The sequence below is a fragment of the Chionomys nivalis genome, chromosome 26 (genome assembly GCF_950005125.1).
Source record: "Chionomys nivalis chromosome 26, mChiNiv1.1, whole genome shotgun sequence".
Classification (NCBI taxonomy): domain Eukaryota; kingdom Metazoa; phylum Chordata; class Mammalia; order Rodentia; family Cricetidae; genus Chionomys; species Chionomys nivalis.
The window spans coordinates 15,117,675-15,135,612 of NC_080111.1; the positions used below are offsets into that span (position 1 = coordinate 15,117,675).

The window sequence follows — 17,938 nt, forward strand, 5'->3', positions numbered from 1 at the left end:
TCAAAAAGTCATTGTTTTTTTACTGCTGAGTAGTACTCTAATATGTATATATTCCATACTTTCTTCATCCATTCTTCCATTGAAGGGCATCTAGGTTGTTTTCAGGTTCTGGCTATTGCAAACAATGCTGCTATGAACATAGTTGAGCATATACTTTTGTTGTATGATAGGGCATCTCTTGAGTATATTCCCAAGCGTGGTATTGCTGGGTCCAGGGGTAGGTTGATCCCGAATTTCCTGAGAAACCGCCACACTGCTTTCCAAAGTGGTTGCACAAGTTTGCATTCCCACCAGCAATGGATGAGTCAGAATGGTTAAAATAAAAAACACCAATGATAGCCTCTACTGGAGAGGTTGTGGAGAAAGGGGTTCCCTCATCCATTGATGTAGAATATTTTAATTATTTCTGTTAGCATGCAAAGCAATGGGTTTCACTGTCACACTTTTAAACACATACATCATTATCCTTTTCCCCAGCCTCCTCCCAGCTTCCATTGCTTTCTCCCAATGCCCTATTGCTGCCTCTTCCCTCTCCCTGTAAAGTCCCCCTTCCATTTGTATATCCCATAAGTTCTATTAACCTCTGTTCTTCCTTCACGCTAGGCTTTTTCCTTTCTCTTTCTATGTCCTCCATATGTAAGCATTTAAATTTGTGTTCCATGTATGAGAAGAAGCAAGGTCTTTGTCTTTCTGAGACTTGCGTATTTCACTTAGCACCCTGATCTCCAGTTCCTCTCATTTTTTTTTTTTCAAGACAGGGTTTCTCTGTACCTTTGAAGCCTGTCCTGGAACTAGCTCTTGTAGAACAGGCTGGCCTCAAACTCACGGAGATCCACCTGCCTCTGCGTCCCGAGTGCTGGGATTAAAGACATGAGCCAACACCAGCCCAGTTTATAATTTCATTCTACAGCTAAATAAAATTCCATTGTATAAATATCAAATTTCCTTCATCAATTCAACTGTTGATGGACATATGGGCTGGTTCTCTAAGAGGGTATAGAATTTTAATACACTTAGATTATTCACAAGTTTTAAAATTCACAATTATATTACTCTCCTATTTAGTGAGAAATAGGCCTTACATTTACAGGGACAATGTTCATTTATGATTTAGTCCTGTAGTATACTTTCCAATTTTATTTTTATTTTATTTTATGTGAATGAGTATTCTGACTGCTTGTATATCTGTGTACCATGTGTGTGCCTAGTGCTCATGGAGGGCAGAAGAGTGTGAGATTCCCTGGAACAGGAGTTACAGACAGTTGAAAGCCGCTATGTGGCTGTTTGGAATTGAAGTGGGGTCCTCTGGAAGGGCAGCCAGTGGTCTGAGCCATCTCTCCAGCTTCTGTAATGAACTTTTGGGCAAATACAAAATGTCTTTTTGCCAAGGGAATCACTGTGGGGTGTGTAACATAAATGCTATTTTGAACACTTTGTAGTTTATCTTTTGGATCAAAGAATAAAGCAGCTAATTCATCCAACGCATGCATGCATTTTGGGAACCTGGAACATGTTTCTGATTTGGGAGAGACTATGAGAATGACAGGGCTGGGAGGGATTTTAGCAACCCATCCTCTGACAGCTGGTCCACGGAGAGGCGAGACCAAAGTCAGAGCCACCTGGATGGCAGAGGCAGCCCTGGAGCACAAGCCTTGTTTCCTTGATGAGGGATTGACATCTACTGAGGAAGAGCACACCTGCTCTTGTGACATCAGACACTCATTACTTCAAACCTGCTGATTCCAGGTGCAAGGCCTCCAAGAGGGTGTCAGCTACGTGTTCCGCGTCCGCGCCATCAACCAGGCGGGTGTTGGGAAGCCTTCTGATCTTGCTGGCCCGGTTGTGGCAGAAACACGTCCAGGTGGGTCCTTACATTTCCATTAATATTCATCCCCAGCTTAGGGTGTCACTCAGCAGTGGAACATTTAACTATCATGCACAGGAGCCAGAGTTTAATCCAAATACCAAAAAGGAAAAAACGATCTGCCCTTCCAGAGGACCCCAGTTCGAGTCCAAGCACCCACATAGCAGCTCTCAGCTGATGGAGGAGTTACTTTCATTTAATAAAGAAACTGCCTTGGCCCATTTATAGGCCAGCCCTTAGGTGGGTGGAGTAAACAGACAGAATGCTGGGAGAAAGAAGCCGAGTCAGTCGAGTCGCCATGATTCTTCCACTCCAGACAGACGCAGGTTAAGTTCGAATGAAACAACAGATAGAAAGATGACCCACCTCCATCATTCAGCTGTTTGTAACTCCTGTTCCAGGGGACCTGACACTCTTCTGCCCTCCTTGGGCACTAGGCACACACAAGGTACACAGACATATACGCACGCAGTCAAACACTCATTCACATAAAATAAAATTAAAAAGTAAAAGTATATATTACGACTAAAACATAAACGAACATTGTCCTTATAAATTTAATCCTATTTCTCACTCGCAGCCAACAGTAGGTACCATCTAAGTAGTTGGCCCCTATACACTTAGCATCTAACCACAAGGTATTCTTCCTGGAACAGTTCTAAGCAAGCACCCCCAGGAGACTGTTCCTATTATGACCTGGCCTTTAGCCCTGATAAGGTATTTTCCAGTCGCAGAGGAAGCTGCAATAGCAGGGAGTGGGCATGCCCTTACACAGGTGGAGACTGTATAGAATTCCATCTCTGAAGTTAGACCACAGGTCAGCACACTTTGTGTTAAGGGAAAGGTAGTATTTCCAGCTTTACAGCCGTATGATCCTTGTTAACAACCTTGGTCTGCCAGGGCATGGAGACAACCACAGACAAATACGAGCTGTGCTCCAATAGAACCTTTTCATAGGCATTACGTACATGTGTCATATAATATCATGCATTCTGCACATTATATAAATAATATAAATTATGCATACTATAAAACTTCATGTTTTCACATCATGTTTCCATACCTTGAAATATTAATCTTCTTTTGATGTCTTTCTCAGCTGTTTTTTTTCTCTGTTTTTGTTTTGTTTTGTTTTGTTTTGAGGCAAGATCTCATGATGTAGCCCAGGCTGTCCTGGAACTTGCTATTTAGACCAAGCTGCCTTAAAGATATGCCTCCCAAGTGCTGGGACTAAAGGTGTGTGCCACCCTAGGCTTTAAAAAATCATTTAAAAATATGAAAATCACTATTACTTGTGGGCCATATGCAAAGAGGCAACCGGCCAGATTTAGCCCATCAGCCATAGTTTGCCACAGGTTAAACTAATAATGGGCCTGCATGCATGGTTGACTGAGCTAACACAGCCCTCTCTACCAGGTTCAAGGAAGCCATGATGGAGCACAGAAGACAGTGTCTCCCATATTATGAGAACAAAGCTTCTAGTGCTCATTGCTCAGTTAGTTCCTAATCACTACAAAATGATTAGGAGCTCCATTCTTATTCAGTTTGTTCTGTTTTAAAGTTTTCATTGCTGTTCCCTGAAGTTTCATAAAAGAAATCACCTTTTGTTTTTATTCGTTCTGGTGTGGGGACTTTTGTTTTAGTGTGCCCCTGTTTTCAGGAAGGAGGACTTTTGTTTTGGTGTGCCCCTGTTTTCAGGAGTGAGGACTTTTGTTTTAGTGTGCTCCTGTTTTCAGGAGTGAAATGAACACAGGCCAAATAGAGAATGTCCTCTTTCTTTTCCTGGTGAGGAAAACATAAACAGAGGAAGCTCCTACTCCTTGAATCTCCGGTTACTTGAAGGCTACCAATAGTGCGCCCTCAGAGGAACAGGCTGCTCACCACGTCCCGTTTCTTCACGACTGTTTCCATCTCCTGCTAAGTTAGTTCGTACGTAGGTCTTTGACAAAAGTGATCTTTACAGAGTGAGGCCAGGAATGCCACACCTCATAGGAACCTTTGCAGGGTTCCAAAGAAAGCAGAAAACTGCTAGGAAGACACACCAAGGCACCGGGATATGTATCTGTAAAGGCTCCCGTGCAGCATCTGCCCCAGAGAGAATTTATATTACTGTATGCGGGAACTCTCTGTCTAGTAGAGGAAAGCACCTTTAAGCTATAGGTTCCCAGCTTGATTGAAGAAAACTCAAATCAACCTAATTTCTCAATCAGTGCCTTCAGAGAAGACTGCCAAGTATGGCATTAGCATAGCCCTCTCTGGGGGGTTGGCTCTTGACCCCCCCGGGTGAAAGTTTTGTATTACTGTTGGAGGAGCTGCGGGCCTCTTCCCACAGCCCGGCTCCCGCATGGTTAGCTTTATACCCGAAATAACAACACACGCATTGTATTCTTTTAAACACTGCTTGGCCCTTTAGCTCTAGCCCTTACTGGCTAATTCTTATATCTCGATCAACCCATCTTGAATAATCTGTGTAGCACCAGTCTTACCGGGAAAGATTCAGCATGTCTGACCTGGCGGCTGGCTGCATCGCGTCTGCCTCTGAGAGGAGCTGCCCTGCATCTGAGCTCACTTCCTCTTCCTCCCAGCATTCTATTCTGTCTACTCCACCCACCTAAGGGATGGCCTATCAAATGGGCCAAGGCAGTTTGTTTATTGACAAATGACCTTCCTCCATCATATTACTGATTTGGAACAGGCTCTGAAAGCTCCATCTATGGCCATTCAGTTCCTGGACTTGAATACTCTTCGCTGCTCACAGTTTAGGAAAGAAGTCAAAATGCTTCCAGTGACCTTTCAGATTTGTTATAGTCAGCAGGCATGTTCACTCTTGCAACAGGACTTTCTCAAGCTGCTACTGCATGGCAGCCCCTGTATGTGCCGTGGGAGAACCGTATGCTCATCACGTTTATGATCATGTGGGAACAATAGAGTCTGGAGCTTGGTATGATGAGAGCTAGGACAGACATTCATAAAATTCTGCAAAGCCAAATAGGCTAGAAACCAGGATTCACGGTTTTGTAAGTTGCTGGCTAACAAAACTTAAATGTAGCCTAAACTTGACTATATCTGTTACTTTTACTAAGCCTGCTCTGTGTTAGAATGAATAGGAAGAAGAAGGGGGAGAAATGTTATCCATTTCAAGATTTGGGGTTTGAGACTTGCAAACTTGGTTTAGAAAACACTCTGGTTTCTTTTCAGATTATAGAAATCCTTTACCTTTTTTATTTGAGAAGAACACCTTCACTTGTGATACATTATTAAATTCTTGGGTAGGAAATAAAGCTTATCAAGTAACAGCACACCACAAATACACCTAACAAGATACTTCAAGTGTAATTGGGTTTCAGCTGAAAGTTCACTTAATCCACCGGAGTCAGTAGGATCACTGGCCTCCCTTTGAAGTCAAAGACGCTCCAAGGAGATATTGCCCAGCTACAGCTGCAGTCTAACTGTGTTGGTAACAAGAGCCTAGACAACAGCTTAAGTGTGCCTGTAGTGCTTTCCCAAGACACCTGTTAGCTAAAGAAACCTACACACACAGCAGGTTAGAGCTATTTAGTAAACTTGGTGATGTCTAAAGAGACATTTTCTTCTTGATGTCTGATACTTTTAAACAGTATTTTCTACTGTTGATGGCATCGCACTAGCAATGAGGGTAGAGGCCAGGTGAGCCATATCAGATAGGAGACGAGAGACCTGGCCCAGGGTGATCCGGAGGTCAACAGGTAGGCACTGAAGCTTGCAGGTATTCTTGCCAGAGAAACAGCAGCAGGTAGGAGAATCAGGGGATGGATAGGAGAACCCAGACAACAAGCAGGGCCTCAAGTAGGATCGCGACACCAGCAGCAGAACAGGTTAGGAGAATGACTTCCCCAAAGGAAATGAGTTGGGGTTCAGCTAGCAGCCAAGTGCATCTTGCAGTTCTAATGTCTAAAACTTGGTTGACTCAGGACCTGGTACAGCGCTGAGAAGGCAGTGCAGGCAAGGGGTCTCATAGTAGAGACTTCAAGGGTTCTGAGGCAGGAGGCTGTCTGGCTAACTCAGAAAACTGCACTTGTACCTAAGCTCCACTTGGACTCCCACCATAGCAGTTCTCAGTGGTGACTGTGACTTGGAGTCCTGTCAGGAACTCTGGAAATACTGGCACTCACTCTACTCCAGAGAAATTAAGTAAAAATTAAATTAACCAGGCTTGAATATGTGTTAGACTCCGACTCCTTTGGAAGAGGAGTCGTATCTTTTCTTCTGTACCCTGAGGGCTTAGCATAGAGTCTGCTATATTACATAGTAGTTCATCTGTCAGATGAAAAAAAAAAATTGCTGCCATGTTAGACAGCTTTCTCATCACCATGACAACTATCTGACATAAACTTAAGAGAAGGAAAGATTCACTTTCCTTATGGTTTGAGAGGTTTTAGTTTATGTGGCAAGGAGGACATGATGGAGCAACCAACATTATAACAGGATAGCTAGGAAGGAATAGGAGACCATCTTCAGTGACTTACATCCTCCTAAGGGCTCTGGGCTTCCCAAAGTAGTACCATGAGCACCACCACATGAGCCTATGGGGGACATTTCATAGTTAAACAATACAACCGCCATGTTTTGAGCAGTGTGACTCTTATAGCATCAGAATGCGCCCATCATCCTAGGCATCTTATAATTCATGACTGGTTGTGAAGGATGAGATGGGAAAGGCAGGTCCAGTGGAGGCCACAGGGTAGGCACCAAGATGATATGTAAGCAGAGGTTTCTGTCCTGCCCAGTCCTGCAGCTGTTCAATCCCAAAGAAACACACAGAGGCCTACATTAATTATAAACTGGTTAGCCTATTAGCTCAGACTTATTATTAACTAGCTCTTACAACTTAAATTAACCCATAATTCTTGTTTGTGTTAGCCATGTGGGTTGGTACCTTTTATCAGTGAGGCATTCTTATCTTGCTTCCTCTATGCCTGGGAGGCAACTGCAGACTGAGCCTTTCCTCTTCACAGAATTCTCTTAGTCTGGTTGCTACACATATACTTCCTGCCTGGATACTGGCCAATCAGTGTTAAATAAATAAACCAAAATGTGTGATAAATTTTTATAGTGCACAAGAGCGGTATCCCACAGCATTTCCCCTTTTTTCAAAACAAGAACTCTGACTCTAATCTCCGTTGCTTAGCTTTTTTTCCTGATTATTATTCATAACAACTTGTAACCAACACTTTAAACAAAGACAAACATCCATAACACATGTTTTGGGAATGTGGGCTTAGTTTTCTAGGCTTCCTGTTGGTCTGGGGAGCTGATAATCTTATGGGACCCTAAAGAAAATTTAGGATTATGTCCAAGTCCTGACTGGAATATTCTGTGAGGCTGGATCATCTCAGCCAGCAGTCTTGAAGCTGTTCTGGATGTAGAACTCCAGGAATATGCAAAAGAGGTCCTCTGAAATGTTGGGTCATTTTGGCCATCCACTCCTATTAGAGATTTCTTGGGGGGGGGGGATCTTCCTTGGTCAAACCTGATTTTTCTTAACCCAGAATGAATCTACAACCTCTCATTTCCTGTGGAAACAAAAGCAAAATCACTTCTTCAAAGTAACATATCCTTTGACTTAAATGTTGAAGTCAAGACATTTTTAAAATTTATGGTTTGGATTAATCCAGCAGCTTTTATAAGCAAATGTGTTTTAACAGATGTTTCTCCTTCCTCAGCAGTCAAACAATTCAAAGACAACACAATGACATACAGTTTCCAGATTCTCTGTGTATTTTTCATCTTTACATGGCTTTAATTTTTTACTCTATTTTTATTTTAATTTTTGGGTTTTTGAGACAGGGTTTCTCTGTGTATCTTTGGCTGCCCTGGAAGTCACTCTGTAGGCGAGGCTGGCCTTGAACTCACAGACATACACCTGCCTCTGCCTCTTAAGTGCTGGGGTTAACGGTGTGCGCCACCACATCTGACTACATTTCTTTCTTTCTTTTTTTTTTTAAAGGACTTTATCCTTTTCCTTTTCTCTCCCAAGCCTATGTATATTTTTAAACACACTGTAAACTTTTTATCATTTTTTTTTCTGTCTGAATCTGTCTTTATTGCATATATTTATCTTTTTCTGAGCACATAAGTCTTTAATTTGGTAAGGGATATGATTAGGATTAAAGCTGCGACCTTGGCGCCTGGATCTTCACCACTCCTTGGCTTCCTGAGAGTCTAGCTTCATGACGGAGGTACGGGCGGGAGCCATGTTTATTACCACAATTCTGTGGCGTTTCAAAGCCCATGCCACCGCTAAGAAGCATGCTGCCGGGCTGCTCATAAACCCCATTTAAGTGTTTGGTGGCAGAGCCTCTTCAAAGAGCTGCATAATTTTTGCTGCTAAAGCTGAGTCAGGAAGCCTCTCTTAAAGTAGCCGTGCCTCTGCTTGCCTCTCCCAGACAGAGCCCACCTGAGCCAGTGCTGCTCCCAAGATGCCATGCTTTGCTCTGTTCTTAAAGGAGCCGCGTTCTGCTTGCCTCTGGCAGACAGAGCCCACCTGACACAGTGCTGCTCCCAAGATGCCAGGCTTCACTCTGTTCTTTTGTCTGTTTACAATTCTTTTTTTTCTTGCCAACCGTTTGGGTGCCATTAGCAATGCCACCATGATGATAGGTCAGACAAGTGTGACAAGTGACAAGACTGCTCAGTGATACATGCCACAGACCATGGCAATTCATCTCTGAGTTAGCTGTTCTTCTTTCCAGCATTTTAAAGGCACATATGTCATACTTCTACACCTATACACATGGAGCAGAATGAAAAAGCTCCTATTAGTGCTCATGTAAAAGACCGTAGAATTACATCTAGTTATGAAGTGGGCAGGAAAGTAAGCGACTCACCGACGTATAATCTTTTAAGTTATTAATTTATTATCTATTTATTGGCTTTTTTTAGAAAAGAGAAAATTGGGGTAGACTAATTAAGTTTCAAGGGGTTTATGTTATCCCTGATCATTTCTTAGTTCTTTCTCATATTGAGAGGTCATTGTAATACCACCTGTGAGATCAGATGGCCCTGTGTCTACAGTAAGGATTTTTATAGGTTGAGGCACTAACTAGAGACAAGTTTTCTTTTTCTTGAAGGTTTATTTCTGAGCATGTGTGTATGTGTATGTGTGTGTGTTTGTGTACAAGAGTGCAGGTTGCCTGTGAAGTCCAGAGAAGGGTGTTGGCTCTCCTGGAGCTGGAGTCAGTGTCGGTTGTTAGCTGCTGTGAATGCTGGGAGCCAAACGCAGGTCCTCTATAGGAGAAGAACACACTCCTCATCACTGAGCCATCTCTGAAGCCCTAGGGCAATCCTTAAAGTCTTGTCAGTCCAAAATCGCCCTTCATTTTTTCTGCTCTAATCCTGATGTGCCGCGTGAACCTTCATCTTTTTAAACAAATTCACAAGTTGTTCCTGAAAAATCCCGAGTCCTTGAAAACTTTGGTTCCCTTTTTCAACACACTTCATGGGAGAGCAGGTTGGCCTTTCCGTTAGATAAAACTACTCACAGGGAGTCCTTTCTTGACTGTAGAACAGCAGACGTGGGTCTTGCTTTGGACTGTAAGTGTACAGGTTGAAGAAATGTTCACACCACTCTTTTCTATTTGCGACAATGTTACCATGTGCCAATCTGATATAATTGACCAAGAAAAGATTCACAGACAAGGAAAGTGATTAGATACTAACTGAGTCTGCAACTGATTCCTACATCACTGTCTGTCCTAGAAACTAGTTATTTTTAAGTTACAATGGAATTTAAAAAACAAGAACAACCATGTTCTTTTCCAAAATTATAAAATATCATATTTCTTAGGTTAGATGTCAGTTATAAGGTAATGAGGTAAGATTCACACATGTTTGAGATAAAGGGATTGCATCAGTTAAGGTTTAAATAGCATATTTGAAATGAAATACAGAAAGGAAAGCAGCATCTTTTGTTTCACTTCATATTTCATATAATATCACCAGTTACATTACAAAAATTAATCTCCGTAATGCTTCAATGAGTTAGTTCTCTCTTTTTCTCTCAACACTATTGAGGCATTAGGACATCAACTAAGCTTGACATCTTACCCTGGCACACACTTGTGTTTAGAGATATTTGGCTATTAAACCTAGCCTGAGTTTGATCCTCAGCACCATGAAATAAGTAAATAAATAAATAACATTGGTTTTCAGTATCCAACTGTTCTACTTATCTGAGAGTTTATCACAATCATGAATTCTCTAATTTTCATTTTAAGACTATGAAATTCTATTGAAAAGATTGTTTCAATAACTACTTTTGATGCATGTACTGCAACTTATTCACTTTTTGCATACAGCTCAGAGCCATAAGTACCAACCTTATTTGTGGAACAGGGTTGCAATTTAGTGATATCTCTACTGGTAAGAAGGTGTGTGTTTGTCTATCTTCCTTCTGGTGTTTACCAGTGAATCCTGGTAAAGAGCTTGTAGTAATTTTTGGGGGGAGATTAACAACAACTATCCCAAAAGCGAGAGAATTCAACTTAAAAAGAGAGCTAACTGGATCCTTCCTCACATTGTACGGGATGCACCAACAACTGGAGTCTGTACATTCTATGCTGATGCAAACAAATCAGGAAAGGCAGGTTACAAATCAGAAAATATAAGGAAAGTGGAACAAAGCCCTTATGATTCTGTCGAAAAGTCAGAATTATATGCTATTCTCATGGTACTAAGGGACATTAAAGAGTCTCTCAACATAGTTACTGATTTTCAATAAACAGGAAGAGTTGTTTAGCATATTGAATCCACTGAATTTATATCAGATGACACAGAATTGACTTCATTATTTATTCAGGTACAAGATATAATCAGTAATAGACATCATCTAATGTATATACAATCCCATATGGGTCTGCCAGATCCTCTAGCACAAGGTAATGCAGAAATTGATCAATTATTTATTGGAAATGTACTGAAGGCCTCAGAATTTAACAAAAACATCATATCAATAGCAAAGATTTTAAAAAAGGACTTTTCCATTACATGGCAACAACCCAAGGAAATTATAAGGGGATGTCCTACTGGTTCTTTATACAACCAAACACCACTACCTGCAGGAAGTAACACAAGGTTATTCAAAGAAATGCAATATGGCAGATAAATGTGTTCCACTTTGTAGAATTTGGAAAATTAAAACATCTACATCAAACTATTGATACTTATATTCAGGTTTTCAATGGACAGTTGCTTTGAGTTTGGAAGATGCTGATTTGGTAATCACACATTTGTTATAAGTTATGGCCATCATGAGTATACCTACATAAATAAAGACAGACAATGGTCCACCATATGTCTCTAAGAAAATTAAACAGTTCTTTGCTTATTATAATATAATCCATATTATAGGTTTACCACACAATTCTACAGGACAGGCAGTTATAGAAAGATCAACTCGAACTCTAAAGGACATGTTAAATAAGCCAAAAGGGATGAAAAATACCTCCAGAAATAGATTGCATAATGCTTTATTAATTTTGAATTTTCTACATACTAATGAAAAAGGAACAACAGATGCAGAGAGACATGGGATAGCAGAAAAAAACCTATGGAATTAAATCAGCCAGTGTACTTTAAAGATGTACTGACTTTAGAATAGAAACCAGACCATGTGTTATGTTGGGGAAGGGGTTTTGATTTTGTTTCCACAGAAGAAGAAAAACTATGGATACCATCAAAATTGATAAAGATTTGATTTGAACAAGAGACACCCCTTAATTAGAAGAGATGACAGTTCATCAACCATTAAGGCCTTTTAATTTAAACTAACCTATAAAACTAACAAATACTTTTCATTTGATCAGATATAACTTGCCAAAAGAGAATCTCCCCAAAATTAGGGTTGGGAAAGGGTTTTGTTTCTGTGTTTTCAAGAGAATAAAGGTATCCAGCTTTTGAAGACCACTGGACAAATGCTATGTCCAAAGAAAACATACAAATCATTCAGAAAAAAAAATGTCTTAAGAAAAAGAAAATTGTCCTATTGGCATATCACATTTCCAACAGGATAAAATTTCATAAATATTCCCAAATGTTTGTTTCTGCTGTTCTCTGCAGACACAGAATGCGAAAGGTCTTTCCGTAGTCCTGCTCCAATTTAAGAATAAAACTGGCTTTGGAGTTGGAGTGTGGTTGTCTCTTTCTGTAAACCTAAGCATGGTTATTAAAGTGGAATTAAGAATCTCTATCTCATGTCAAAAGAGCCATGATATGGGTCAGAAGAAAAGTAAAAATGTAAGGACTATTTTATTGCTACTAATCTCATAATCCTGTGGTTTTATATTGACCCTTTGACAGTTTTTCTTAAGGTATTATATATATATATATATATATATATATATATATATATATATATATACTTTTTTGTCATATTAACGGTCATATAAAGTACTAACTAATTCTAGAAAAAGGTTTCATCTACCTTCCTGTACATAATTTTGGGTTTGAGTCTCCATCAGTTTTCTGCAGCGAACCATGAGCACTCCTAACCTGAAAGTCTCCATAAGGAAGATGGGGCCCCACAATGTTGACTCCTCCCAGGCTAGGATAACACCACTAAGCTGAAACTCCACCTGAGGATTGCTCAGAATAATTTTGATGTGGCTAGCTGAGATGATCCAGCCTAACAGACTACTCTAGCTAGGACTTGAGACAAGTCGTGCACTTTCCCATGACGTGTAGACTGTGCAAAAAGTTAGATACAGTTGCCTCTCACAGGACTTGACAATTAACCCAAAATTTCTTTTTGGGATCCCCTAAAGATACCATCGCCACAGACAGCAGAAAGTAAATTTAAGAATACTTTATTATTCTTAAATATTTATTTATTAAAATATAAATTAAATATTACTATATTTCCCCTTTTGCCAGAAATAACAAAGAAGGCTAAAACTAATATAAGAAAACCATATTCGGCAAGTACAATGACTATATACAATATATACACAGTAAGTGCATCAACAATGTCTAGTTCATTTGCATTTGACAAATTCAGAGAAAATACTCCATATCTATCCCATGTTGGTGAGTCTAAAGTCTTATACCTAATTTACTTTCTGTCATAACTTGCTTCCTGCATCTGGCAAACAAGGAAAACTGTAACTATAACTAGTCTTCAACTACTGCAGAGACCTGAGAAGGAAATAATATTAATTGAGTAAGCAGGAGGTACCAGTAAGTGATTTCCAAAAAACTGTGAGTGATGACAGAAACAGCTGGCCTACAGTCCTAGCATATCTGACAAACTTTTCTGTGAAGCACTTATTCTGAAGGGCTGTCCCTCCATGTCTTGACAATGTTGGGCAGTCACTTTCTTTTGTGTCCTCTTGTCCAATTAGGACAGCATACTGTCAGCAGTTGAGGCAAGGGCATTTTGTTGCCCTGTGGTTTACTTTTGCCACAAAGAAAGAAAACTCCATGTGGAATTTCTTTAATGTCCATTATCTTCTCTGAAGTAGATTGGTGCTGCCTGGAGCAGACATGTCTCATTGTCATAAAAATGCCTATGTTATTAAAACATTTTAAATGCCATATTCTGTAGGTATCTGAAGTGCTTGAAGATGACCTGTCTATCTAAACTATATCTTACCTAATGTGACTACAGGTTTGATTATAATAGGTGACTAATTTCTAAGCTGCATTTCCTTATTATCCTAAACTGGTAATAATAACTTTCAAAGACTAGAAATTTGCATTACATTGTTAAATGAGCTGTATAGGTGCAATACCTTGAACAAGATTAGAAACATATGTACAATATGTTTTAACAAAATTAATCTCAAATTTGTATCAATATACAAAATTTGTACATAATATACAAAAGTCCAATCCAATGTAAAACATTTAAAACTAATAGTTGCTTTTTAAAAGATTCAATAATCTACCTTTTTATCTTATCATATCTATATTCTCCCTTTTTTATTTTTGGAGTAGATTTAATACTCTACCCCTTTATCCTATTATATCTATATCCTCCTATTTTCTTTTCAAAACAAGAACTTTGAATCTAATTTCCCTTGTTTAGTTTTTTCCTTACCATTACCAATAATAACTTGTAACCAATACTTTAAACAAAGACAAACATCTGTAATCTATTTTTTGGGAATGTCGGTGTAGTTTTCTAGGATTCTTCTTGCTAATTAGGCGTGCTGATAATCTCATGGGGACCCAAAGAAAATTTAGGATTATGGTCAGTCCTGACTGGAGTATTCATGAGGCTAGATATCTCAGCCAGTAGTCTTGTGGCTTCTCTGGATGTAGAAGTCATAGGAAACCCATCTCTATTTAAGCTTAACCTGGAAGTAACCAGTTAGGGTTATCAGAACTGTCACTAGTAACGTATAGATAGATTCCATGTGACAGTCAAGAATTCTCCAGCATGAGAAGGACCCTCAAGAGCCTTTGATCCATGAGCATTGGCTCTCAGGGAGCTGTGTGTTATTTCTTGGTTTGTGGCCAGGTTGTAAGTAGGTGAGGCTTTAGAGTTCAAAGGTTCTCTACAGAACTGGAACAAAGGTGAAGCTGATGGAACTGCTCCTGTTTGGCAAACTCTAGTATTTAGCTTTAGAAAAAAATAAATCAAGTTTTTAGCCCAAATAATACTTTTCTTTTACAAACTTAAGTCATGTCTTTACTATAATAAATAGCAAGCAGGGTGATTCATTTTCTCTGGAAAAGGATTACAGGTAAAAACATAATAAATATGAATAATTGGTAATGCTTCCCAAGTAAACACTATGCAAAAAGTTAAAAGATTTTGTTAACACCCATCACTTCTGTCCTCATTATAGTGATACAAATATGCTGACTTTGTATTCTCACAGTGACTCTTGAAAACTCTGTGTTGTAATACTACCTGGACACAAAGACTCTGCAGCACCAGCCTTTGTCTAAATTCCAGCGAGCACATTGGTTAGGACTTTATAATATGGGTGTGAGCATTATGTCATGAGTCATGTGCTGACAGGAACAGAAATAAGATAGGGCCTACAACTTTACAAGGACCATATGGCAGATGCTTCACTTCAGGAACAATTAAGCATTTGATTGATTGCTATTTTAGGTCACTTATGAGTCAACTATGATAATAAACATCTCTTTAAAATAAGACTTCAAAAAATCTGCTTAAACTAGGGGTCTTTCCACTCTTTATATGTGTTAACCATCACTTTCTGGACATATACACAGATATGGAAGTTAAAGTGTGCATTGCCATCAGTAAGAACACAAATATGTCAGCTATCAGGATCGGGATCCAATAGCCTGTTACTCATTGTCTGGGCTCGGTTTCTTCTTGAACGTCCCTAGTAGGACTTTGGCACTCTCTGCCGCCATGATGGTTATATTGGACAGTGCCCAGGATGATGGGCTTTAATGGTGGTATCTACAGACAAAATAGCATTCCTTTGGGAAAAAAATCTATAGGAAAGTTTTCTAATACTTGAAAAAAAATAAAACTGTATCTTTCTGAGACTAAATACAATTTTTCTTATATTAAAACAAACCAAGTTGAGCTGATAACTGAATTTGTATAAGTAGAGCACATTTTGCTTCTTTCAAGCTGGATTTAAATTGCTATATTGGACGTCAGATTTTCAATAAATCCTGTATCTAGTAGATCACTAGAAAAGGTTAGAAATTTTTTAAAAGTCTAGAGAGAAATTTCCAGGAAAAAGTAGAATGAGTAAGCATTACATACATTCTTTCACCTAGAATTATGTCCTTTTCAAAGGAAGAATGTATGTGGGATTGTATATTCTTCCACTCACCCCATAACCTCAGCGATTTTAGCAGCAACCTAGAGGAGATTATTACTGAATCATATTCAAATTTAAATGGAGATAAGTTCAAGGGATGTGATGCACTTCAAGATTGATTCCAGGATTTTAAAAGAAAATAATACAGAGTTATTTTATTTGGGAGACTTATTGAAGCAAAGTCATAAATCAACTTTTCCTTTGCCTAAGACTCTGTTCATAATGACAATCAAATCCATTCCCTCACTGTGATGTCCATGTCAGTCAGCTTCTCCTCAGTTCTGGACAGACACAGCGGGCTGTGGTGTTGACTTCACGTATGAAACACAACAGATTCGCTTATTTCCATGTTACAGTATGAAAGTTGAACTGCAGTGAACACTGGGGATCTATCCCTGGGCCAGGGATAGCTCTTGGTCTAAGGCTAAATAAAAGAAGGCATCTCAACACAAGAATTCTTATGTAACTGGTTTCTATGACAAGTCCCAAATGCCTTTTTTATGATCCTCTAGGTACCAAAGAGGTCGTTGTAAATGTGGATGATGATGGAGTCATTTCCTTGAACTTTGAATGTGACCAGATGACGCCCAAGTCAGAATTTGTCTGGTCCAAAGATTACGTACCTACTGACGACTCTCCACGGGTAGAAGTCGAAAGCAAAGGCAATAAGTAAGGAATATCTCTATCTAATATCTCATTCCAGTTTCACCATAAGAACATGAAATAAGCTCCTTGCCCCCTACTTAACTTCCTGGGAATAAGAAGATGAAGTCATAGCTATTTCATGTCTGGCATTATAAAAGCACATAGCCAGTATAAGCTTTAAAATACTCCTCTGATGCACGGTTCTTGGAGTAGAACACATTTGGCTAAAGAAAAGACAATCAAATTATCAACTTTTCTCCTCGTTTATTCACTTAACATTGAAATGTTTAGTTGATCTTAGATGGCACCATGACTGGTAATGGAGCTCGTCAAAGTGAAAAACGCAACAATCTAGAATATTGGTCTGTTCATTAGTTCATACGCTGTGTTCCAGACAGGTGCTGGGTGCCATGGACGCAGCAGAAAGCAAAGCAGAAGCCTGTCTCTGAAGGCACAGGCATTACACAGGGGGATAGCCCAGTGCCGTGTCAGTTCTTAAGAGAAGTACAGGAATAGCATAGAAACAGCCAGAGTCACCTGTAGTCTGCCTAGAGGAGAAACACGTAGACTCCCCAGCCAGCCAGGAAAATGTCTTTGGTGGATGTGTATTATATATATATATGCAACACAGCTTGGAGACAGGGCATTTATATCTGTGCCCCATCATCCTACAAGAGGTCAAAAAAGGCTCCTTAGTAGAAATGACACTCAACCCAAGACAGCAAGAGTTACCAAACTTTAGCTTAGTGGGAGTGAGGAGATGGGTAGGGACATGACAAGTGTCCCACACGAAAAGGAGTATCATGTCCAGGGGATCAGCCATAGGGTGAGTTGACAGTCACACAGACATTTCAGGCTCATTTCTAAGAAAAATATTTTGTTTTGAAGGACAAAAATGACCTTCAAAGACCTCGGGACAGATGACTTGGGCATCTATTCTTGTGATGTGACAGACACCGATGGGATAGCATCAAGCTACTTGATAGATGAAGAAGGTAAGTTTAAAATCCGTGCACTGCTAGGTCTAATGCTGCTTTAATTTTCCTGTTATCATCACGTGACACTTGTTTTAGTAGATAAAGGTTTGTCTTCTGTTTCCCCATACAGAAATAAAACGTCTGCTTGCCCTCAGTCAGGAGCACAAGTTCCCAAGTAAGTATCCTAGGTGCGGTCACAGATTCTAGTTTTACCAGCGTCACCTTGTGACAGAACACGTGACAGCTCCCATGAGATTAGGAGGGGTTTGAAGCCCTACCTGATGGCTCAGTCCTGTGATCTTAGTCACTCTGTAGGCGGAGACAAGAGGAAGGCAAGTTCAAAGCCCGCCTGGGCTACCAAGTTCAAGGCCTGAATAGACAACTTAACATCAAGCCTGTCTTTAGCTAAGAAAAGCTTTAAAAAAACAAGCTGGAGATAGAGACAGGGAAGTCGTGAGTTCATGGTCTGGTCTGGGCTGCCTGTTAGAGGGAGGAAAGTGGGGGCGAGGAGGCATGGAAGGAGGGAGGGAGGGAAGAGAGAGATAGGAGGTGGCTTGGGATATACATCACATGCCGGTGTCCACAGAACTTTCTAGAAATGACACTTTTCTTTGCCATTTTTCTCCAGAAATGCCAAGGTACTGACGTAGAAAAAACTA

At 39.9% G+C, this 17,938-nt stretch overlaps 1 protein-coding gene across 3 annotated transcripts in view; it reads left to right on the forward strand.

Moving 5' to 3' along the window:
- Myom1 (myomesin 1) overlaps positions 1 to 17,938 on the forward strand; it is a 123,999-nt gene that overhangs the window by 79,280 nt on the left and 26,781 nt on the right. For all 3 annotated transcript variants that reach the window (XM_057758397.1, XM_057758394.1, XM_057758395.1), the window contains 4 exons: positions 1,747 to 1,861; positions 16,170 to 16,326; positions 17,191 to 17,297; positions 17,410 to 17,454. In XM_057758397.1, coding sequence (XP_057614380.1) covers positions 1,747 to 1,861; positions 16,170 to 16,326; positions 17,191 to 17,297; positions 17,410 to 17,454 — 424 coding nt within the window. The remainder of the gene's footprint in view (positions 1 to 1,746; positions 1,862 to 16,169; positions 16,327 to 17,190; positions 17,298 to 17,409; positions 17,455 to 17,938) is intronic.